This window comes from Brachionichthys hirsutus, chromosome 16 (assembly GCF_040956055.1).
Source record: "Brachionichthys hirsutus isolate HB-005 chromosome 16, CSIRO-AGI_Bhir_v1, whole genome shotgun sequence".
Taxonomy (NCBI): domain Eukaryota; kingdom Metazoa; phylum Chordata; class Actinopteri; order Lophiiformes; family Brachionichthyidae; genus Brachionichthys; species Brachionichthys hirsutus.
In genome coordinates this window covers 10112531-10137868 of record NC_090912.1, presented here as the reverse complement: position 1 = coordinate 10137868, position 25338 = coordinate 10112531, and the positions used below count along the sequence as shown (strand labels likewise).

At 41.4% G+C, this 25338-nt stretch overlaps 3 protein-coding genes across 3 annotated transcripts; 2 read left to right on the top strand and 1 right to left on the bottom strand.

Moving 5' to 3' along the window:
- Positions 1 to 293: 293 nt before the first annotated feature.
- Positions 294 to 5648, bottom strand: dnase1 (deoxyribonuclease I). The gene is made up of 8 exons (XM_068749866.1): positions 5508 to 5648; positions 4794 to 4882; positions 4579 to 4665; positions 3580 to 3695; positions 2974 to 3086; positions 2688 to 2842; positions 1343 to 1436; positions 294 to 380 (listed from the first exon to the last, which is right to left on the bottom strand). The coding sequence occupies exons 1-8, from the start codon at positions 5646 to 5648 to the stop codon at positions 294 to 296; spliced, it is 882 nt and encodes a 293-aa protein (XP_068605967.1).
- A 3824-nt stretch (positions 5649 to 9472) lies between these two features.
- Positions 9473 to 14626, top strand: naa60 (N-alpha-acetyltransferase 60, NatF catalytic subunit). Its single transcript, XM_068750256.1, has 6 exons — positions 9473 to 9564; positions 10998 to 11113; positions 12397 to 12526; positions 13108 to 13204; positions 14122 to 14356; positions 14470 to 14626. Exons 2-6 carry the CDS (start codon positions 11004 to 11006, stop codon positions 14624 to 14626), a joined length of 729 nt encoding a protein of 242 aa, XP_068606357.1. The 5' UTR covers positions 9473 to 9564; positions 10998 to 11003.
- Positions 14627 to 18334: 3708 nt separating this feature from the next.
- Positions 18335 to 24970, top strand: carhsp1 (calcium regulated heat stable protein 1). The gene is made up of 5 exons (XM_068750071.1): positions 18335 to 18435; positions 21697 to 21815; positions 23030 to 23138; positions 23438 to 23560; positions 24787 to 24970. The coding sequence occupies exons 2-5, from the start codon at positions 21725 to 21727 to the stop codon at positions 24947 to 24949; spliced, it is 486 nt and encodes a 161-aa protein (XP_068606172.1). The 5' UTR covers positions 18335 to 18435; positions 21697 to 21724; the 3' UTR covers positions 24950 to 24970.
- Positions 24971 to 25338: the final 368 nt, after the last annotated feature.

Below are 25338 nucleotides of genomic sequence, written 5' to 3'. Positions count from 1 at the left end.
CGTCAATATATATTCGGTTTCTCCCTTACTGGCTTCATGCCGAGTGGAATTAAACAGGAGTACTTGGAAACAAAAAGAAGAATTAAAAAGTAATCCTTATCCCAGGTAATCTGGATACACGGTTTCTCCTTTAGTGGTGATTTACTACCATAATAAAAAAAAAAAAGTTTTACAAAATGCTCTCAACACATTTCCCAAGAAACAAGTTTTGATGACATCATTTGGCAGATTTATTTATTTAGTTAATTCATGCACGTTGGTGTGTGGTTCCTCACAATAGTGATCACAATGACTCAGCATGGAGGCCTGTTGAAGACGCGTGACCGTCGCTTCTCAGACAGCGTCACCTCCACTGGGAAATGGTCACTAACAGCCAGAGCCTGAGAGGGAAGGAAACATTATTGTAGAGGCTTGTTGTTGTTCATCTAGTTTTGTTTACAAATGTTTGTTTTCAATAACACAAAACAGCACCTTGTGAAATTCTATAGCTTATTAATATACATTTGTTCACCAGCATTCATGAAGAATCGTGAAAACCGTGTACAATGGTGGATTGTTGATGAAAAATAGAGCATGTCAAACGTAGAGCTTTTAGAGGTGCTGGAGCATTTCAGTCAGTCTATGAATGACTGATCATGTTCTACGCAAGACGCTTCCTTTAAGGCTACTGCAACTTATCATCATCCCTCATAATGGACACATTTATAAAGCAGATGTTTTTCAAACTCGGACCTACAGAGACTTAATTTAGGAGAAAAGGCCCAAAGGTACCTAAACTCGCATCAAAACTCCATATCTGAACTCAGAGACATCCACCGCTGCTGACAGAAGTACAAGAAAGGTGGCTCAATACCATCCAGACAAGACAAAGACGTTTCACTAAGCTGTTCTGTGGACAAATTACAAACAAACCCGTATCTCTGGGGACCTTCGGATCAGCAAGAATAAAGCTATCCTGTAGAGAACACTCGACCTGCAGTGAAACATGGCGGTGGTTCAGCTGCTTTTGCTCCTTCGGTCTCTGGAAAACTGCAAGCCTCGGATAAACATCTTCATCTGCGAGGAAGATTAAGCTGGTTTGGTTCTAGAACTAGTTCTACATCTCTCATAGGCACGGTCACGGTCACCTGGTTAAATGGGATCTGGAGAAGGTGGATGCAGCAGGTAAACCAGGAATGTGTGAGGAACGTGCAGAGATTCCTCAGGAACACTGCCGGAAGCTCCTTTAATTATTTCCACCTGTACTCACAGCTGTCAGCACAAACGAGATCTCCACTATGTTGCCCGTTCCACGCTCCGCCTTTCTGTACCTGAAGTGTGCAAGAGAGACGCAAACTCCTACCAGGTCGTGGCTGAGACCCAGGTCCTCCATGTAGTTGTAGACCTCCGGGCTGCCTTGCGCCACTCCCCTCATCATGTCGGTGGTGACAACGATCCTGAAAGTGCAGGCGGGCGAGTGAGGTTCAGAGCCCATTTATGTGCCGCTGCGGCCCCCACAGTGAGGACCCTCATCCACCAATCAGAGGGAACTCGGCTGAAGCTATTTAAGCTCCTGCTGTGTCACTCATGGTGCGGCTGATTTTGAATCTGTAACTTGCCTTCGCGGTACTCTGTTGTGGATCCACCTGTCCTGATTATTTGGTGAGTTATGGCAACATAACTGGGCCCAGAGGACAGATCCAATACTGAATAATGAAGGTGAATAGTCCTGTGCTCTCTCTCCCTCTGTTTGTCCCTCTTTCTGTCTCTGTCTGCAGGTCCTTCTGTCCGTGATGCTGCAGAACCTGAACCTGTGACCCGCAACACTGATGTCCTTATCGCTACATTAGCATCTATAGTTTTATAAAGCAGCGCTGGTCAGTATCTTGTTCAGCAGCCTGTATGTTACGTTCTGTTTTTGTCTGCTCCTGCTCTCTATCACGCTCTCTTTGTTTTTGACTCTTCTCCTACCTGTCATCGTCTCTCTCTCTCTAATTGTGGAGTATGTGCTGGTGGGTGGAGCGGGGCCAATCTACTTCCAGAGCACTGCCGAGGTGCCATTGAGCAAGGCACCGTCCCCCCCCAAACTGCTCCGGGTGCGTTGATCATCTTCACCCTATTCCCTCTCCACATTCTAGGGGCCCTGCATGTCGCGGTGTGACAATGCACACACACGATTATAATAAATGATATACAGTATTATTGTAATATAAAATGTGGTTTTATTATGAGTTTTACCATCGAGACAGATGACAGCGCTAACAGCGGTGGGCCATGCGAGGAGGAGGAGGGAGTAATTGTACTTTACACGTACACTTACTTAAACTTAGACATAATAGTTCTGCCTTTGGGAGGCTTTGTGTTCTCAGTTTGAGGATTGTACATATTGTCGATGTACTCCGCTCGTATGGCAACATATTGCAGAGGACAGATCCAGATTCCCTTCCATTTACAGCGAGTTGATTCAGTCTAGAAACACGAGGTCTCCGGGTGCTGACTTAAATTATTCCGCCTTTGAGCAATGAGCCATTTGTTTTCTTATTCTGAGCAGCACCCACCGCCCAAGTCTTAGTTTTTGTTCCTTTTGTTGTCACTTAAAGGTTGAATTTGTGTTAAATCATTTTACTAAACCAATTAAAACCGGTTTATGTTCGTCCCTTTTCATCCCCTAATGAGCTAACGTGCATGCAAACTGTGCGTGTGTGTACCTGTCGTATGGGCAATCCGTGTGTGTCACTGTAGTGTCTGCTTCACCAGGGATCAGCCAGTGAAAACTCTTGTCAGTGAAGAGGCGGATCTTCTCCCATTCTGAGTCCGTTACATAACTGCAGCCGGCATTGAAGTCTCCCAGCAACACAATGTCCTGCATGGCGATTGGAATCGTCGGCCATTTTCATCCCCGGCTGCTGTTTTACCACGTTCACATTGCATGCAGCATTTTGTAATTCCACTGAATATGTGACTGTGTGGGTGTGGCTGCATAGGTGTATTCACGTTGTTCTTCCAGCGCCTGAAGACATCATTGACCACGTCATAGAGGGCATCCACTTCCTCCACAGCTGAGTCTGGAGAGGTGTGCTGAGGGATCAGTGTAAAGTTCTGCACAACTGGATGGCAAAAGAGGAAGGAAGGAAGACATGCTTGGAATGAGGAGAGGCACATTTTCAAGATGTAGCTCACCTAAAAAATAGTGAGCTTTATGCACACATGGAACAAGGAATTCACTCAATGCTCATTAGGAGCTATAGCTTCAGACTATTTAAAATAAAGAAATAACAAACCAAGTTCAAACTGCACAAGAAAAATCCAACTCGTGTTGTAATTAGTGCTGAACTGAGGCTTGCCCTTTAACCTTATAACCACCAGGATGTTGGCTGTTGGCTAAAGAATGGTAAAATGTCAGGTACCATCACATACATCACATGCCCAAACAAGAAAACGACTAAATGAATCCTGAGTGGGCATGCCCTTTGTACAATAATAAATTAAATTATGACAATAATAATTTTACCTTATATTTTAGCTGATCGACTTAATGAATGAGAAAATCTTCATCTCTGACTGCTGCTGAAACAGCAGTGGCCTTTTCCCGACGCTTACCGGTATGTTTGGAGGAGAACATAACGACGAAGGGTTCTCTCATGAAAGTGTCCGTCCCACAGACCCCATGGTCATCATTATAGGTGTAGTTTTTAGCCACGGACACTGTCTGCTCCCTGGAGAGGACAGATACATGTGTTTTTACTGAATATTTTTGTACTTTGTCTTTGTATTCGTATGGAGTTGCTAATTTTTGTGTTATTCCTTTTTCTTCCCGATGGCTCTGCAGAACTAGAAGCATTATATATCTGGCTTGTCTGACCTCTAGGGGGCAGATGTTTTCATTACATCTGCTAAGGACAGTGTTTTAGGCAGATCTTGATCCAGATGTTGATCATTAAATAAGAAATAGGATATAATGGGCAGAGCGGGGGGGGGTTGCACGATTATTTATTTGTTGAAACTATTTTCAAAATAGTATTCATACGTGTATAATTTTTAATTGGAATACTCCATTTTATAGTTTACTGAATTTTCTCTTATATGAATAACGTGTTTAATAACGTCAGCGATGTATCTGTGGATTTTGCTCTGCCTGAAAACATTTGACACCATTAAGATGCAAATATGTGGCACTGTGAATTTTAGTGATATGAAAACTTTACAACACATGCATTTTGCATTAAAAATGCTATTCTGTGAACCTTGAAACTTTCAGTTTTCATAAATAAATAATTAAAATTCAAAGCTACATTTCCATAATTGTCAGATTAATTTTCAAGTTGAGAGGCCTGCAAATGAAGTTATCCATTCTAAAATCTTATATCTTGGTAAATATTACAGCCCAGTACTTATTTGTATGACGAAGCACTATTTGCTGGTAGATTTTAAATGCAGGACTTTAGCAGTGTTTCATGGTTACAGATATTCTAGGACCTTCCTTCTAGTTGTCATTGCAACAATCAGAATCAAAATCCTGCCGAGTAAATAACGCCTATAGAAACATTTTAACAGAGTATTTTTCTCATTGCCATGTTTTTGTTGGTGTTTTCTTCTTACCTGTAAAGAAAGAGATATCTCTCCTTGTAGGAGCTGCGGCCCAGAGGCTCACTGACAATGTGACTGTACCTGAACTGGGGCGCCCCTCTAAGGAATCACACACATGTAGATGGAGGACATCATATTGTTGCATCAAATATCATAAAATGACTTTGTGAACTGTTTACAAACCACTAATGATGTAGTATTGCTGTATTTAGCATGATGTATGTTACTTGTTGACGTGCTCCATGAGTTTTCGGGTTGCTGACAGATCACTGTCTCTCACCTCCTGGATCAGAATGATGTCATAGCGATGAACAATCTGAAAGATGACGCCACAGAGTACGACAGTGTCTAATTAAGTTATTGTCAAAAGCTTGTTTTCCACTACATTTGTGTTTGTTTCAACATTAAATTATAGTGCCTGTGAAAACAGCGTCTGCTAATAATCGGGAGGGCAAAATAACCCCAATGATGTGGTGATGATGTCACTGGTGTGCTAAGAGCTTCGGATTCAAAGCACGAACCCTTAATTACAAACTACCACAGAAAGCCGTGAGCAGTTTTCTGAAATTCTGAAATACCGATGCTTCATTGTAGGATCTCTACCGTTAGAATAACAGTAAGTACAATTCTAAATATTTTCCGGTATGCTGGTTCTGTTCCTTTTTTTTAATCTATATCTTTTGAGTGCCACAACTTTGTGAATGTAAAATCCTGAATTTCATTTATTTAATATCCAAATTCCCCTGAAAAATGCAGGATTCAAACAAAATGTAATACCTTCCTCTTATTGTTATTGTATCTCAAACTGATTACGATGAAAGGGATGTCTGAATTAGGAATTTGTGCTGTTGTTTTATATGTTTAAACTGTGTGTTGAAGCATTTGTGATGAGTTCCAACATGAGAGAAAAGGAACTGTGTAACAGAAAAGCCGTTTCCGACCGTGCTGATGATGTCCATCAGAGTGATGTTGGAGGCTTTCTTGTCTCCGAATGACTTGATGTTAAAGGCTCCCAGCAGCAGAGCGCTGGAAAGATGCAGCAGGGCCAGACACGCACCCAGAGCACACACGACGACACGCATCCTGGGTCAAAGGTCAGACCTTCAAAAAAGATGATTATAGAAGAATTTTATAGTTCCAAGGGCCATTGCCAGTCCCTGTTTTTAACCCTATGCCTCATTTTTTGAGTGCCTTTCTTGTTCCATACAGCCTTCCAAACAATGTGTTTTTATTCAAAGTGTTGTAACATGCAATCAGGATCTTTATTCGGGCTATTCTCATGCCGGTTTGGACACTAAAAACTTCATGTTATCACTTCATGTTATATTTGCCTATTCTTTTGTTCTGGGAGACCTGAACAAACCAGATAGCTAATCTCATTTCCAGCAGAGAAGAAATATGCTGCCAAACTGCTATAGGAGTGACCTGACGGTTGCATTTGTTTGTCAGTGATAATTACCTTGACCTTGACTATCTACTGATGACCTGACAAATGGGATTCCACTAATTCATTCGTGATTCAGGTAATATATGCAAGTTTACTGTCCAAAACTGCTTGAGATCAGTGATTAATCATGTGTTAAATGACACCTAAATAGAGATTAGAACTAGAAAAGCACTCAGACAGCGCGGATCAAGCAGCTAATTCCCCTCATAATTGTATTTACACCGTCCACATGGTAATGTGGATCGTCATCAAAAGGTTAAATAAATTGTTCTTGGTATCTTTATACACCAACCCTGAAAAGTAAAAGGGAATCGGAGTTGATGTGTATTTTTAACTGATTCTTAATCCATAAATGGTGTTTTCAATGTTAAAATGTTTTTTAAGATTTTAGCCCTGACCTCATTTTGGATCCGATCGGTGGGAGGACAGAGGTCCTCGCCCTACACGACTGTGTCAAATTCCAGACAGATCGGTCAATAATCGGAACAAATGTTCAAGCTCCATTGACTGCAATGTTAATGAAAATGTCAAAATAATCCTGGATAATCACTCAAATGTAAACGTCTGTTCCTTCCTGGTAACATTATCAACACTTTCTGAAGAGTTCATCAAGATTCATCTGCAACCTTTTGAGCTATCTTGTAAAAGACAGACAAACAAACCAGCGCTGGTGAATACATAACCTCCATCTCGGCAGAGGTAATAAATGCATGAATACACGTCTACATCAATCTGATAGTCTTCCAACTTCTTCTTCTCTTTTTTGGTCATTTGTGATGACATATAACATTTATGCATTCCTTTTACCAGAATGGTCACTATTTTTCTTTTACTTGCCTCTATTCGCAAAGCATCCAGGGATTTATTTACTACCCTGTTTTTAGTCTGCATCTGAAAATACTTCATCTGGACACAAGACAGTGCTAGATGGATAGGGACAAGTGCCAAGACCAAGTAGGGGGGGGTTAACCCTCGCTCAGCCTCAGCGTGGGACCGGGGCTGAACGTAACACCTGCATCTCTGGATAAACTTTATCTAACTCCAGTCATCAGTTTAGCCTTTGCCAACGGCAAGTTTATGTTTAACCACCCACTCCATGAAACGGAACACCCGTAGGGAACTATGTTAACCTGCTCCCCCGGTAGCTCAAGCGTACGGATGTTTGGTACAGTAAACAACGCTATTAGTCATTAAGTCACCAAAATAGCATTGTGTTATTGTAGCATCCTGTTGTTGCATTTAACAAAATATATTATTTAGTATAGTGTTACATACATGTTAGGCGGTAATCTGAACAAAACATACAGAATATTTCTTCCCTTTTGCTTTGTATCAAAAGCTTTGTTCTGGTCTTCCTGCTTCTATGAGCGACGGACAAAGAGGCCTGCGGAGCACAAAGACTCACCTGTGTGAAATCACGGCAGCTCTGCTGAACTTCTGAAGAGAACCACCAGCAGTGTCTCATCGGGTTTTATATATCTGCATGTGCACGTGACCACATTTATCTGGGGAGGGCTGAATAGAGGAAGTGTGCTGATGATGGGATGGCAAGTTTCAGCTGATGCATGCCTAACTCGTGTGTGAAACTGACTCCAACAATGGAGAGCTGTGCAGGCTGCCATATTGCTGACTTATAAATTAATAGCTAATAAAAGACCGTAACCCAGCGATTGACAAATCCTCGTAATATCTCAAGCACCCACTGACTTCTTATGTTTTTGGGCATTTCTAACCAGGACCTCTTATCAGTATTTGAACCTGCACCTCCGGGCCAGTCGCTCTTCAAAAACTCTAAGGGTTTCATTTAACACAGAACAAAGTACTACAATACCAAGAAGTACTATGGCAAACAGTCTCATTTATTAGATTTTTTTTTTTCATTCTTTTTGTGGTGATTATAAATTAGTCATGTACAGTATACGGTTTGGGTGGTAGCTACATCTTCAACATCTGCTGTTCGTCTTCCTCAGTAGATGAGCTAACAAGTTAAAGAAATTGACATTTGTATGTTCAGTGTTTAGGAAGAGCACAAAACAAAAACAAAGGAAATGTTCATTGATTTTAGGAGGAAGCCCCCACCAATCCACCCTGTTTTTATTCATGGCCAGGCAGTAGAAACGGTACAGCAGTACAAATACCTGGGTACCATCGTGGACAACAAGCTGACATTTGAGGCAAACACAGATGCTGTTTGTGCTAAGGCCCACCAGCGCATGTACTTTTACTGGAAGTTGAGAAGTTTTAGTGTGGATACCTCTTTTATGAAGATGTTTTATTCTTGTTTTATTGAGTCTGTTTTAACCTTCTCTTTTATTTGCTGGTTTGGGTCCCTTACTGTGAAGGACAAAAACAGGCTGAACAGCATCGTTAAGAGGTGCAGCAAGATGGTGGGGGTCAGTTTTAAGGAGCTCTCTGTCCTGTACAGAGCCAGAGTAAAGAAGAAAGCACAAGCTGTCCTCTGAATACAGGCTGCTGCCTTCCGGTCGTCGGTACCAAAGTGCAGGACAAACAGATTACAAAAGTCATTTCTTCCTGCATCCATTGGTTTTATCAACAGCTTGTTATGACCAGCTTCTATATTCCACTTGTGCACGTTTTATGTTTTGTTTGTGCGATGACTGAATTGCGGTGTGTCTCTACTGGCTGTGAAACAAATTGCCCCTCATGGGGATAATAACGTTTTTTCTGATTCTGAAAAGACTGCGTGTGGATGTTTGAAATTCAAATAAAATATAAGACTTGTACCATTTTGTAAATCTTAGTAGTGTTTTTTTTGTGTTTCCTTTGGAACCATATTGTCTGAGTCAACTTTTCATTAGGGAGTAAAATAAAGTGTAGTACCTGTCTAATGTATCTGTCTGAACTGTATATTCAGAATGTCAGTATCTTGTATATATATTTTAGATGACAAGTTCTTCAAGAACTAAAGGCATACTGTTTGAGCAGTGTGAAAGAGAAAAACTTCTACTTCAATATTGAGGAAAAACGTTATGCTTTATGACCAGGAAAATCTATTTGATTTTGTCAATAGACTATATACATATCCATTTTTTTTTATCATCATCTGAATTCAATTTGTTGTGAAAATATTCCAGATGCTTTTTATATTCATGATAATAGGATTTTCAATATATCTTTAAAATGATGCAGTACATTAATACCCCAAGACTACTTTGTCATCTACTTCTTTTAATTATTTTTTTTTTTTTTGGTGATAGATTTTCTCCAGATATAGACAAAAATCATCCTATTGACTCCTCGCATTGTGAACACCGAGGAGCTTCGACTTTCTACCAATCGGCTGATGGCCCTCCGGATGACGTAAATCGCGTCACAAACCGGAAGAAAACATCCCGACGCTAGGCTGCTCCTGTACCAGCGCAGCGCTCGGGCTAGTGCAACGGTCGCTGTGGAACAGTAATGAAAGGGCCCTCGGAGCTGGGAGTAGACTGGCTTTATGTCATGCTGTGTCCGGCGTAGGGAGTGTGCTGATCGGTGCCCAAGGGAAACGATTATCCTCCACTTTCCTCCGGTCTGAGTGTTGAATCAAGGTACATTAGCTAGCGTTAGCATACATGCTAATTTGCAGGAAGCGGTTTCTCTATTACAAATTTGTTTTAATCTCGTGTTTTGGTAACATTTAGCATTACGTAGTCCGGGCAGGGTCTAACAACATTAAAAAGCCAGAGTACTTCAAGCATGTACTGTAATTTAGCTAACGTCTAAGGTCAGATGGGTAACGTGATGAGCCATTAGCAAGCTAAGATGGGCATGATGTCAGCAGGCTAACGGGAGGTATTCGCTGGAGCACAGCTAATGTGATACGTTTGAGATGACGTCAGTATCGCAAAGCAAGCATTTTACATTTTTATTTATAATAAACTTTGTTTGAGTCGCACCTTTTTGCAAGAATGTCAACGCAAATTGATTGTTAGAAGTTATATACCAAGTGTCAAAATAAGACAATGATCATAATAGGAGTAAAATTAAAACAGAACCTGCATAGTAAAGATTAACATTTTTTTTAGACAGACCAGGAATTTGTTTTGGTCCAATCGTGCAACATGTAACATTAAGGTAACAACAAAATGCAAAACTACAGTGCTATGCAGTAGGGTATGCAAAATACACCAAGTTAAAAAAACATACAACTTTCTTCTGTAAAGTTACTTTAAACTGGACACTGGATATCACGTTGAGAGCAGAGCACTTTGACAAAGAGTGAGCTCAGGACCCACAATAAACATTCCTGTTTTGCTAAAAACAATTCCATATTAACAGATCTGGGTGGTTATGCGGGTCAAATTACTCAGTTGATTTAAAAATGCAGCCGAGTGTCATCTATAAAAGAAAATGTCATTCTGTTGGTGAATCTTGATTGGGTGGGGGGGTGGGGTTAGGGTTAGATCACTAAATAAAGTGAATACACTTTATTCTAAATTACATCCTTTACCGAGACACAGTGTTTGAGGAGAAGTAATGCCATCATTAATACAGAGTTAATGTTCTGTAATCAATAAATTCAACAGCATAAATTGAAAAGTCATGAATTTGTCTCTCATTCTAGTGAATTTTAGTATCATTAAATATTTTTTTAGAAAATATTCTCTTGTTATCTTTTATTCCCTCCAAACTATTCAACCCAACTTTGCTCTGCTTCAAGCAATGCTCCTGTGGTGTGATTCGGGATTCTTTGGGCAACATTAAATTTAACTTATGTTGTTAAATAGGTGATCAATTAAAGGATTTACTCCGGCAAAGCTGTTACTGTCTGAAGTGTTCTTTGCACGTCTATACTGTGCACACAAATCTGATGATTGATTATTTTCAGTGTGTGAATACTGCTTTTCACTGAACTTTGAACTTCCTGCTGGTCTGTCACTTTTTGAAGACTGGTGTTTTGATTCGCCTTGTTGCCGTAGGCCAAAAATGTCAGTCAGTTTTACTCACCCAACCTGTCTGTGCTTTCTCCTGCTCCGTCTAGGTGTGAATGAGTGACGTGGTGCCTCCCACAACTCTCAGTGAAGTCCAGCTCCGCTTCCTCTGCCATGATGACATAGAAAATGTCAAGCTGCTCTGTAGTGATTGGTTCCCAATCGAGTAAGAATCATATTCAGTGATGGGACCTGTTGAGGTTTGAAGTATTCTATCAAATCTGAATGATGATGAAAATGTTTCAGGTATATTTGTACCTTTTAAATTGGATGTCACTGAAAATGTGTAGGACCTTTTAGCATTTCTTCATGTTGTGTGTTCTGATGTGAACAAATGTTATATTTATATATCATTATATTATATTTATCCAGTCATAGATACCACCCCTCTAAATAGGCCCAATATATAAATATTATTACCTTGTTTAAAAAATGATATCCATTTGTTATATGTTTGTTAGGTAGCAGGGTTTCATGAAAATGTGTGGAGGATTTGTCTCTCAGCCAGTAAAGAGCTAATTAAATTGCGCTGCTGCTCTGGATAAAGGAGATCCAGCACATATTTCCCCACTCTTTTTTTGTTTTTTTACATTGCAAGGTATTTTATGTTTCACCTAATTGCTGAAAAACTATCCTAATTCCCACAAAAAGCACCTAAAGTTGATTATATCCAGAAAATTCTATTTTTTTTATTTATTGTAACTCTTGTCCTCCACATGCCACCATAAAAAAAAGCTTTTCATAGTGGCCACTTCATTTTATAGAATGCTAAATGCATTTTCTAATTATAGAGCATTTGCAGCTGGGTCTACAGTAAAAAAAAAAAAAAAACCATTACAGATGGGCATTTCAAGCAAGATTGGAGTCTGAAGGTGTGAACAGACACCTGTTCACACCTGATCACACAGATAACAAGTTCAAACAGGTGCCATTAGTGCAGGTAACGAGTGGAGGCTCAAAAAGCTTCTTAAAAAAGAGAATTCCTGCTTGTTAGTAGGTGTCAAACACTAATTTTATGCAAGAATTACTTTTACTCGAACAATTTTTTATATTCATCAATTACGATGAATATTTATATAAATGTTCTAATGTTACTAAAACAATTATATGTTAATGATTTTTATCGAAAGGGCGGAACAGTGGTGCAGTGGTTAGTGATGTCGCCTCACAGCAAGAAGGTACCAGGTTCCTTCGCACCTCCAAAAACGTGCGATTTGGGTGAATTGGCGACTCTAAATTGTTCGTCGTGTATGTATGTGTGGCCCCGCATTGCGCTGGCGACCCATTCGGGGTGTTCCCCGCCTCTCGTCCGTAGGCAATAGGATAGGCTCCAGCAATTCCCGTCAGCCACAAACCGGAAACTTGTTGGGAATCGCATTATGTTGCAGACTTTGCTCGGTCGTTAAACAGATTCCTCTGCATCTGCGCTAACGTTGATGTCCTTTGCAGATACCCAGACTCGTGGTATCAGGACATCACCTCCAACAAAAAGTTCTTCTCTCTCGCCGCTACCTTCAGTGGAGGCATCGTGGGAATGATTGTGGCCGAGATCAAAGGCCGGACCAAAGTGCATAAGGAGGTATGTTTGGTACCATTACCCCATCGATCACACAAAACACAGGGCTTCACACATTGAATTCGACAATGTCTTTTATGACAATGGTGCCAGCAAGTGTTGGATCACTTCATCACTCCGCTGGCATCTAGAAATATCTGAAATGGAGCAAGCGAAATCCAGTCTGTTTCTGGTCTTGATTATTAGACTATCGGATGTCCTCAGCAGAGTTACCGACATGAAACGATAAGATGTAAAGTGACGACACTCCGGTATCATTAATCTGCTTCTAGCACGTTACGCTGTGGTTTTTGTAAACTGCTGGCCGGACTTTCATTTCTCTGTTGATTATTAGCGTTCTGGAATGTGCCAACGCGTGGGGAACTTTGCCCAAGCTAGGATGAAGGATGTTTAATGGCGAAGTCTCAGGGGAACACATGATGCATGCTCAGAGTGAACATTTGATATTGTCTGAATCCGTAATAAATCAAATGTTGTTAATTATTCCTGAACCCATGCTGCATGGTAAAACAGTGTGCTTATGTGCGTGGAGTACCATCGGACTGCGCTCTTAGTGAATTTCTCTTTGTGTGTATCTGGCTTAGGATGGAGACATCCTGGCTTCCAGTTTCCCTGTGGTCACACAGGTAGCCTACATCCTCAGCCTGGGAGTGGTCAAAGAGTTCAGGAAACATGGCATAGGTATTACTTCCCTGTTCCTCTAGCTCAGGTGGTTGTGATACGCAACTCGGTGACGCAATTTAAACCCTTAAAAAGCACTTTGCCCCCAACATGCATCAGTTATCAGAGTCATAACACACACTAAAGCGAGAACAGACAGACATGATGACAATACGACTAAGAGATTTGTTGTTTATTTTGCTTTTTGTATTGATTAATGTTCGTTTTATATTGAGGATATCTTAATTAGAACCATCTAATGAAAGCCTGTCTCGGGTTTTCATCCCTTCTTTAATGGAGCAAAGAGAGCATAATTCCAGGGTGCAGATTCTAAAAAGCACTTCTCTGTGTTAATGACTTACAATGAATTCTAGGCATCCTATTCCAGGACTCCAAAAGCAAAACTTCATTCAGTTTTCAACAGGCGCTACAAGCAACAGATTATTGACAAGGATGTCGATGTTTTGCATGTTTTCAGCCACAGTTAAAAAGGTAATACCTCATAGCAAATAGTCTATGTTTCCTTCAATCACAAAGTAGTGTAGTTTATAACCATGAGAAGAAAGACAAGTCAAAATGAAGTTAAGGATTTTGACAAAGATCCACAGTAAACAGCTCAGGTGAAACTGACTGAGAAATACACATGTGGAGTTTTACCAGTAGCTGACGCCGGTGAGTAGGACGCTGCCTTACTATCTCTGCTCCACTGACCAGAGACAACACTCGCTCGGCACACCGAGCCTGCATGCCACTCACTAGAAACAAAGCAAATTATGTTCAGATAGATTTCTCTCCACTGTCAGTGCCGAAAGGAAATCCCCCTTCCTGTGACTCGCTTGATTTGTTCCTGTCTTTAGTGTAGCGGTCATCTCGGTAGGTCACACAGCTGAGCACATTACGTCTTGGTGATTGGGTATTCTCATTGCTCCAACTTTCAGGCTCCCTACTGCTGGACAGTTTGAAGGAGCACATCTCAACCACAGCCCAGGACCACTGTAAGGCCATCTATCTACACGTCCTCACCACCAACAACACTGCCATCCACTTCTACGAGAACAGGGACTTCAGGCAGCACCACTACCTGCCCTACTACTATTCCATACGAGGCGTCCTCAAGGATGGATTTACATACGTGCTCTACATCAACGGTGGTCATCCACCCTGGACGATATTATATCCTTTATTGGAACTGGGAATTAGGATTCATCCATTCACCTGCCCTGCAGAGAGGAGAATCTTTGATTTTGAGATGTCATGCTGAATCTTTCCTTAACTTCTTTCCCCACTGACTATATCCAGCACATCGGATCAACCCTGGCCAGCCTGAGCCCCTGCTCCATTCCTCAGCGGCTGTACCGGCAGGCCCAGTCCCTGCTGCGCTCTCTGCTGCCCTGGTCAAACATCGCCTCCAAGACCGGCATACAGTACAGCCGAACGATGTGACACAACAGGGTTGGGTAGGAGTTGTGATCAGGAGCGTACACGATTGTGTTTTCGGATGTCTGATTCTCTTTTCTTTCTTTTTCAGGAGTGTAACTTCCGCTTCTCATCAGTCTTCCCCTGAACACAAGATGTGCACATGCAATCATATTCTCCACCTCATATCGATGTCCCTATACTGTTTGACACAGCACTCTGTTTCACCATTCACACATTGGAACACATTTCCAGTGCGTTTGTTTGTTCCTGTTTGTGCACGCTGCAGCTGTTTCTCTGGACTCACTGCTAAACGTTGTTGTTTACTTCACACACAGTGTGATATTTGGTTTGACGAGTTAAAATCTATGGGACAATAATTCCGTTTTTAGGCTGGCCCACGTACAGTTCGCTATCCCATAGTTGCTGCAGCAGCCACTGCTGACCCAGTCATTATGGGGTTAACCAGAATCAGACTCGGTTTAAGCCTGAGCCACAGAATGGAGCAAAAGGCCCAGTTCAGATAAAGCTCCCGGCACAAAAAGGGTCAACACACAAGCCTCCAGGGGTTCATCCTGTCTATCACTATCACAGAGACGATGTATATTCCTTGTATATTATATATACTAAGCTAATATATATACTATATATATATATATTCTATGCTGTCAGAAGGCCTTGTTGAATATAACACACATTTCTTCCCTATTTTTGAGAATACACTGAATCCAGAGTCAATTCTAGTTTGTAAAATGGACGATGTAAATTGTAATTTGACTGTAAACCTAGCTGTGCTAACCAGCTAGTTGGATGGAAAAAACAATTATATGTAGAAGTCTTGAGATACAGTGTCGCTGGATGAACTCTTTTGTAGCAACCGGAGGAAAGGATTTGAAGAGTCATCGCATGGTATGATTTCTGTGTGCGGTCATTCTACTAGTGACATCACTGAAAGACACGTTTACAGCCACCTCACGTATAACGCCGTCCCGTTTCAAAGTCTTACTTAACCCTGTGGTCCGAGCTCTGCATTGTTTCCAAATGCTGCCCATGTATGGCTCGTAAAGGAGTGCGGGGGATCTGCTTGGGGTTCCTCAGAGGTTTTTCATGGCTTCTGCCCGGTGTGTCCGTCTGTCCGTCCGTCTAATGTAGAGAAACGTCTATTTGTCCAAATGTAAAAACGTGGCACAGATTTTTATCGTGGCCGGTGGAGGAAATGAGAAAAAGTAATGCTCCCAAACACACACACGGGTGGTACACCTTGGGTGTCCATGCACATACCGTTGTGCATGTCTGCGTGTGTCTCTGTGTGCAGGGCGTCACAATTTAGCAACCAGCAAGTGCCAAATGCTGGTCTGACCTGTCATTGGAAGATGAGCTGAGCACGGCTCGACCAACGCGCTGACTGGTAACTGTCAATAAGCAACGATGTAGTTTCTCCATTATATCGCTACGGATCATAAAACTGATCCAATGGAAGCAAGCATTCGATTTTATACTTGAGATAACATCGTTATATGAGAGGGCAAGTGTGGAAAATGTTTGTGCCATGAGTTCAAGGTATGTTTTCTCAGTTCACCTGTGCAGGTGAATTGAATATGTGTTTCATTTTTGACTTATTGTAGAGACTCTGTCTGTCTGAGGATCCCTGGTGTGTGACTATTTGCATTGCATCACATGACGCTGCTGTAAACCTGAGCCTTGCTTTCATCTTTATTTAAAGTGGCTTGTATTTGGATATATTTGTTTTGCTCGGGCACGAGCGGGTAGGTTTGGGGAAGGTTGACCCGCGTTAACGCAGCATAGACTTACAGGTCCTCTGTTTTACAGCCCGGATTCCATAAAGTTGGAACACTGTAAAACAGAGTGTGAACATGGAGTCACCCTTTTTTGCGTGGACTCGGTTGAAAATATCACAAATACAATATACTAATGCGTTATCTCATCCATGTCAGTGGTTGCTTTCGTTTATTTGATGTCACCGTATCTCAAGACAATGAGCCAAAACAGGATAATTGGTAACAGATGATGGTATTAATATTCGCAAGAAAATATGGGTCTCTAAAATGATTGGGTGTGACTGCATGTGCTCTAGAACGCCTCCTAAAACCATTGTTGATCTGTTTGTATTTTTGTTTTGTCGAAATAAGTCAGATTTCACAAACCCATCATAACCTGATGACGTCTTGTAAAAACTTCTAAAATTGATTCTACACGGATAACATTTTGGCTCTGGATCTTTTGGCGAATAATAAAAAAAAGAAATAATTTTTTTGGGATATACAGCTTCAGAATAAAATGTTGAAATCATACATCTGGAAACATTCATTATGTCCAGCTTGTTTTTTGTTCTCTTAAACTGGTTGCATGTTAGAGAGCCCTTTAAGTGGACTGCTGTCTTCCTGTTCTAATCTGGACATTTTAAAAGACCAAGAGAACAATCCTTCACGGTGCACTGCAGCAGCAGCCATTACTACTGCTGTTGCTTTGTCTTTTTTTTTTCCTCATAGGCTGTACAAAAGGGATCCGACGTCTGTGGCGGTGATGAAAGACACCGATTTGAAAAAGGACTTATAATAATAATAATTATTATACATTCATAGAAGCAAGGATCATTATCTACCGCAGTTGCTGCTGGAAAAAAAGTTATGCTTTAATAAAAATAGTTTTATCTCTCTCCTAAATGTGAACCTTTTCTATTGTTTCAAATAGTTTTTATAAGAAACATTGAGCTATACGTTTCTACACAGCTTTTACATTTTCTGAAAGAGCCCTAGTTTAAGATATCAAGCTGAAACCATCTTTCAGTCCTGTGTGTGAATGCTGTATATCCTACCTATAGACTAAGTCTATACTAGTATCGGCCAATTTCATGTTTCAGCATGCAGAAAGCTGCATTATCTGCTTTTAAAAGCCATCATTTAATGGTATTCAGTGCTTTATTAGCAATAAAATCATCTTATGTTTATTTACTATTCTCTGTTGATTGTTTTTAATGATTGTTGTAGTTACTGCACATAATCCACTAATCAATGGTACGGTTATCGTGTGATGCTGCACACAAATGTGATTGATGATGATGAATATATTTATTAGATAGAATGTTAGAGTACAAGTACAGTCACACAGTAGTGTGTATTACAGTACAAGTACAGTCACACAGTAGTGTGTATTACAGTACAAGTACAGTCACACAGTAGTGTGTATTACAGTACAAGTACAGTCACACAGTAGCATGTATTACAGTACAAATAAGGTCAAACATCCTGTCTAAGAGGAGCATTTCAAAAAAGCCCTTGCGGTCTTGTTTCCGTTGAAAGTCCTTCGTACATAAATCATCGACATTTAACAGTACAAATTTCACAATAAAAATAAAACCAATATTCAGTTACTCAACTGATGCAAAGTAACATTAGAAAAATAAAATGATTTTACACCACCGATGCAAGATGACAATGAATGACAATAAATTACAAAGACACTTAATATGTGCGTGGGTTTTCCGGGGTGCAGATGTATTTAAAATCAGCAGAAATCATTTCTCCATGCTAATTTCATGTTCCACATGAAAAACTACTAAGATATCAGCTTGTATAAAACTAGAATACCACACGGTGCTTTCCGTCGCATTGAAGCGTCTGTTACGGTAATATACTCAACTGTGACGTCACCGTTGCACACGTCACGCACCCAGAAACCCGCGGAGGGAGTAAACAAGAACAAACGCGCCGCCCCGTCAGCCTTCAAACGCGCACATCTGTTAACGCAAAGTTTCATTTGTGTCTGTTTTTGACGCTTTTGCTTCGACCGGGGGACATTCTTCAGTGAAGTTAGAGGTGAGTGATTCCTCCAACCAGCCGGAAACACGCTTCACTTAAAGTCACGCCGCTGCTCGTGGGGTTTGTGTTTAAAGCAACATTTAAGTTATTCACTCTGTTTAACGTTGCTGCTCGTGGGGTTTGTGTTTAAAGCAACATTTAAGTTATTCACTCTGTTTAACGTTGCTGCTCGTGGGGTTTGTGTTTAAAGCAACATTTAAGTTATTCACTCTGTTTAACGTTGCTGCTCGTGGGGTTTGTGTTTAAAGCAACATTTAAGTTATTCACTCTGTTTAACGTTGCTGCTCGTGGGGTTTGTGTTTAAAGCAACATTTAAGTTATTCACTCTGTTTAACGTTGCTGCTCGTGGGGTTTGTGTTTAAAGCAACATTTAAGTTATTCACTCTGTTTAACGTTGCTGCTCGTGGGGTTTGTGTTTAAAGCAACATTTAAGTTATTCACTCTGTTTAACGTTGCTGCTCGTGGGGTTTGCGTTTAAAGCAACATTTAAGTTATTCACTCTGTTTAACGTTGCTGCTCGTGGGGTTTGTGTTTAAAGCAACATTTAAGTTGTTCACTCTGTTTAACGTTGCTGCTCGTGGGGTTTGTGTTTAAAGCAACATTTAAGTTATTCACTCTGTTTAACGTTGCTGCTCGTGGGGTTTGTGTTTAAAGCAACATTTAAGTTGTTCACTCTGTTTAACGTTGCTGCTCGTGGGGTTTGTGTTTAAAGCAACATTTAAGTTATTCACTCTGTTTAACGTTGCTGCTCGTGGAGTTTGTGTTTAAAGCAACATTTAAGTTATTCACTCTGTTTGACGTTGCTGCTCGTGGGGTTTGTGTTTAAAGCAACATTTAAGTTGTTCACTCTGTTTAACGTTGCTGCTCGTGGGGTTTGTGTTTAAAGCAACATTTAAGTTGTTCACTCTGTTTAACGTTGCTGCTCGTGGGGTTTGTGTTTAAAGCAACATTTAAGTTATTCACTCTGTTTAACGTTGCTGCTCGTGGGGTTTGTGTTTAAAGCAACATTTAAGTTATTCACTCTGTTTGACGTTGCTGCTCGTGGGGTTTGTGTTTAAAGCAACATTTAAGTTATTCACTCTGTTTAACGTTGCCCGCCGTGCTGCTCGCTTATTGGTTGCGCTCGTCAATTTGTTTGGCTGCATTCAAGCGCACCGACTTTCTTTCATTTTCAATTACATTTATTTATTTATTTATTTAATTGTGTGGGGCCTCCCGGGGAGGGGGGGGGGCGCTAAAAGGTTTCCCGTCAACACGAACCCTTTCTCGTGGGTAATGAAGGGGTGAACCACGAGCACGAGGGGGGGGGGGGGGGGGGGGGGTTTGAGCTCTTTTATTGAATAGAAGCTACGTATGACGGTAAATTACAAAGACATATTTGGTAATTGTTTTTATATTCAAACGATGCACGTCTTAATTCTTACTAACTTCTCCAAAGTTGACCTGATTCTTCTTCTTACATGAAACTTGGTTTCATCTTCGACCTGCAAACGAGTGGCAGCCTCGTGTCTCGCCGGACGCCGCCGTGACCTCCCAGCAGGAAGGCTCTGGGTTCAGATCCCTCAGTCCATTTGAAGTCTTGTCCCCTCTCTGTGGGGGCCCCCCCGTGGGGCCTCCGTGTCCCCGTCCAGGTCCTCCTGCTAAGCTCCAAAAGCTTGCAGTAGTAGCTTCCTTTTATCGTTTGCCTCTGAGAGGAACTGGCTACTTATACGCCTTGTTTCTTTTACCCATTGTCTGCTATCTTATTTTACTGAAAACAAACAAAAGGTTTAGAGTTCTTCCAAGTTCCTCTGCTCTACGGGACTGTCTTCAAACCGCTGGACCCCTACGTGTGAAAAACTCTAAAGCTTTACTGCATGTTGTGGGAGCAGATCACAGGAGAGAGAGATAAAAACCAGAGGCCTGTACAATTGTATTTATATTCTGCCTCTAGGAGATGCACTGAATTCATGTGAAGAATATAGTTATTTAAGTCTTATTTTGATGGAAATATTTAAACATGAGCAAGAATGTAGCACAACACTGAACTGTGGAAGCGGTGCTCTGTTGATTTAAATGTTGAAGTGCAATAAAACCATTAAAAATAGTTGTGATTTACATTTTGGCCATAATCGTGCAGCCCTAGTCCTCTGGGATGTTAGCCGTTATATATCTGAGCTGATCCTAGGCAAATCCCCTCTAGGCTGGTGGTTGGGTGGGGGGGGGGTTAACAACCCCACCCCGTAAAAACCATTGTTGGAGGAACGAGTTGATGTGGGCTGATTGTATGTGTGCGCATGCGGGTGCAGGTGATGAGAGTGCATTTGTCTTTGGGGGTCTGGTATTTGCTGCATCAGCAGGGCCCCTGGGTGGACGGCAAGGTCATTGAAAATAGGGCTGGGCGATCATTTTTATATACCGGTATAAATCTTGTTCTCCTCGACTTTAGTTTGGTGAAGAGCTCTGCTGTGGCTCGCTAAGTTGCTAAAGTCTTCACCGTTAACGTTCGCTCTGGCTGCTCTCGTGACTGGGTGTTTTGCGTTGATGTTAAACTTGAGCTGCTTGGGTGGTAGACTAAGTCCTTACAAAGAATGACAGCCAATCAATGTCCACTTCAGGGTGTCACTGACTATTGCGTCCCCCAACAACCCGAGCACAAAAAGGCCGACGCATCAAAGGATTTTATAAAAAGGCAATACAGAAGCAGTAAAATTAGATTGACACCATTTTTTTTAAACGAGCTAAATAGGATTGGATTTCATTGCAATTAATGCGATAATTTGACACCCCTAGTTGGAAGATTAGTTTTTTTGAAAACGCAACAATTTCGTACCTTCAGCTTGAACTGTGATTATCATCGACGGACACCGGTAGTTCAGTTTCTATCGTTGTTTTGTGTTTTTGTCTCAAAGCTCTCTCTCTCTCTCTCTCTCCGTGACTTGAAGCGCTTTCAGTCATGAAGGATGAAATCAGCAGAAGTTGTCTGCAGTTTTCTGATTGGTTGGCAGGGGTGGTGATGCAATAGACCATGTAATTCCTGGGCTGAGTGAATGAGATGATGTCACTGTCCTCAAATTGGTGTTGCGATGGCATCATGGTTTCTGAAGATTAAAGAGACTAGGCTATTTGAAAAGACTTACGGTTTCCTGTGTTCTCAACTATCTATGCATTTTTAACTTTGTGTATTTTACGGCATAGCACTGTAGCTTGCGTTTTATTATTTCAAGTCTGTGAACACTCATTGACAATTGCAATATTCTGATTCTGTTCTCCTCCTAGGTGTCTGGTCTCCTTCCTTCCTTCCATTATGTCATCAGAAGTCACACCCATCCAGGGTTCAAGGCCAGTGACCCCACCGCTGAACTCTGCAGGATCACCACATTCTCCATTGCCAGCAGGTAAACAGGACTGCCGTCAATTTCCATTTGCGCTGCGTGATGACGCTAGTTTACTGCTGCTAGTACACATCTGTGTAACCACTCCGGCTGCTGTTGATGTGTCGGTACTTGTATGGTCTTTGTATTTTGTCATTAATGTCAGATGTAGCACGACTTCACCGAGAAACGTTCCTAGTCTGTGGACCCTCACTGACAATGGCAATAAACCACTTCTGATTCTGATTCTGAAATGTCTCACTATTCAACTGAGCCCAAGCTGTTTATGTTGTCGTCCCCCCATTTTAGGAAGAAGTGCCAATAGGCCTTCTCAAACATGAATACAGTGTTTACACAGCGGGGCTGTTTTTCTGCTATAGACATGATCCACATCTGGAATCTAGAGACTTCGGCCAGCAGCTCCTCCTGAACATAATTTTTCATTAACTCATTCAATGCCGTTGACATCTGAAGACGTCAATTGCGGTTTTTCGCAGGGGGGCAAGGGGACAGTCTTGCCCATGTCCTCAGTGAAAATCAGATATCTCCTGTACTGTAATGAGGACCTACATCATCTGATGAATCCGACTCGTCTCTTGATACAGCATAGGAGAGGTCTGATATAAAAACATTAATTTGACTTGATGCTGCTTGCATAACCCGTGGTTATGCTACTGCTAATGACAGTAAACCCTTGTTTGAATGTATTGTTTACAATTTCTGTCACTTGTTTAGCAATATCTTTATTTTTAAAATGCCTTGAATTTAATAAATTATTAAAACATTTATTCAATAAAATGTATTTCCATAGCACCAGATCACAACAGAAAGTTATCTCAAGGCACTTCACAGGATTAGTAGGAGTTCTGGTGGGGCAATATGGGCCCCACAATATTCCCTTTCTATCAACACCAAAAGTTCATTTAATCTTTTGCCTGAACAAACTATGGTTGTCGTCTGCGAACATAATGAATTTACGCAGGTAGGATAGATTATAAATATAATTGGTAAAGGTAATAAAAAAAAATCACAGAACATTGTGGTATTTCAGATTGTATGTTCTTGACATCAGATACTGTAGTTTTTAATTGAACATATTGTTGATGGTTTTCCACATAACTTTTAAACCAGGGAAAGACGGCGCCTCGGATCCCATACCGACCGAGGTTTCTCGATAATGACCCTTACTGCTGCGTGCTGATCGCGGTGATGGTGCTCGCTCGTTTCTCTTCCATCAGAGTCCCTGCATCTTCCAGCCTGCAGGCACAGAGACCGCTCGCCCTCCCCCAGTAGAGGCTACTTCATCCCCAGCCCACTGCCCACACGCAGGACCAGGACCTGCTCGGCGTAAGGACACAAACACGCACTAAAACTGTTAGCAAGGCGAGGGAAATGTTAGCTGCTGAGGTATTAACCTTTTCATTTACGTTGTGTCTCTAAGGCTAACCTGAAAGACGCGGTTCTTTTCACAGTAACTGCAGGGACTATAAATTCTGCACAAGTACCGGTATTTGTTTTGTGCTGCACTAATGACTATTGCAGGGTTTTCAGCTCTGTTTGTTTGTAAATATTCAGAGTTCAAGGTTTTATGTTTATTTTTTGCCAGTAACACAACTGTCCACCTTATTGTGTGTCTGTCTGTGTAGGACGGTCCGTGCATCAGAGGGTCCATCATATACCGGTGTTTGCAAATACTTTTTACGCTCCAAAGGCCACGGCTTCATCACGCCGTCCGACGGGGGCAACGACATCTTTGTCCACATCTCAGAGTAAGTGTGTGTTTGTGTTGTGTGCAATAAGTTGATCTAGGAGTGTGTAGTGGTGTGTTTCTGTTGCCGTCTTTAAGAGGGACAAAGCTCCTTCAACATGTTTAGAAGATGGCAGTGTTCAGAAAAAAAGGTATTTCATCATGCATTAAAATGTTTTTAACATTAAACACACACACTGATCCTGGAGGTGAACTTCAGCACTGGACAGCTCCATAGGTAGTAACATATGGAGCTGTCCAGTGCTGATCCTGAAAGTGACGTCTTTTCTGCGGCATTGACTCGGGGAATGTTCTTTATCTTGCTCACTTCGGTTGTTTTTTTTGGTTTGCGCATGTCCATTTTTACAAGTTACAACTTTTTAAAAAAGTGATATCAAAACTGAATATTTTATTGTAATTACTGTGGCGGCTAAAGAGTTAAATAAATTAAGTTATTTAACAGCGTGTTAAGGAGTAGTTACATTTATTTTACATTAAATGACATTACATTTACTTACATTTTTACTGTGTTACGGTTTACATTTGGCCTTCGGAGGGCAAACATAATGCTAATGTGGCCCTTGGAGAAAATGAGTTTGACACCCCTGACCTAAAGGCTTACTTCAGGTCTTCTGAGGTTGGGTGCTTCCAAGGGAAGCGTATTTTCATTCACCTTACTGTGAGAAATGCCTCTCTGACAGCAAAATGAGGCCGATAGAATACTCTGTAGAGGCCTGAACTCCTTTAGTTTAGTTTATTCATAATTTGTTTTGAACAGTCACAGTTCAGAAATCATAAAGACTTTTAAAAAGAAACACAAGTATCAAGAATCATTTCTTTTATCTGCAGACCACGAGAGATTGTTCAAGTACCAGTACCAATAATGGACTCTTTCAAAAGACCACTGAATATTTATGTTGATGAAGCTCTGACTTGAATTGGAGAAGCGTCCGCTTCAACACGTGCGCAATATTAGCAAAGGAAGCATGAAACCAATCTTTGGTGTGCAGACTTTGACTTCAGCTCAGCTGCTCTGATTTGCATTGCTGCTATTGGCTGGCAAATGCAGCCATTCCTTTGTTTCCATCTGTGGAGGCAGCGCAGACGGGAACAGATGTTTTTAGGTATCAGCAGTTCAGTGCTTTGTCTTCAGCCGCAAATGTCTGCAAGTAAATTATAGTGGATGAATTCTATCGTTTCCATTCTCCTCTAATTTGTCAGTGTCTTTCTTTCTTCCTTCTCATCCAGCGTCGAGGGTGAGTACGTGCCAGTAGAGGGCGACGAGGTGAGCTACAAAATATGCTCCATCCCTCCCAAAAATGAGAAGGTGCAGGCGGTGGAGGTGACCATCACTCACCTCAAGCCGGGAAGCAAGCATGAGACCTGGGCGGGACACGTCGTCAGCAGCTGAACACTCAGGCGTGGGGCGGGTCAAGCCCTGTGAGGAAGGGGGGGGGGGGGTATAAAAAGGGAATACTGGAAGATTTACACATTTGGGTTGGTCCCAAACATGGATGGCAGGGGGCAGCCTGGGTTTGCTTTTAGTTGTTTTGCTTCATAGCTCAGGTCAGATACATTCGTGTCGGGAGGGGTTTAGTTCAGGGGGAGAAATTCTGCACTTAGTTTAACTGTTATTTCTAGGGAGAAGAGGCTTATGTATATTTAAGCTGATGTTTATATAAGCAGTGACTCTATATATCCCTAAACGTATATCCCTGAGTTGAGACTACATGGTGCGTGTATTGTTTGAAACTGCATTTCATTTGCTGAGAAAATACATTTTAGATGCAGGAGAGTTTC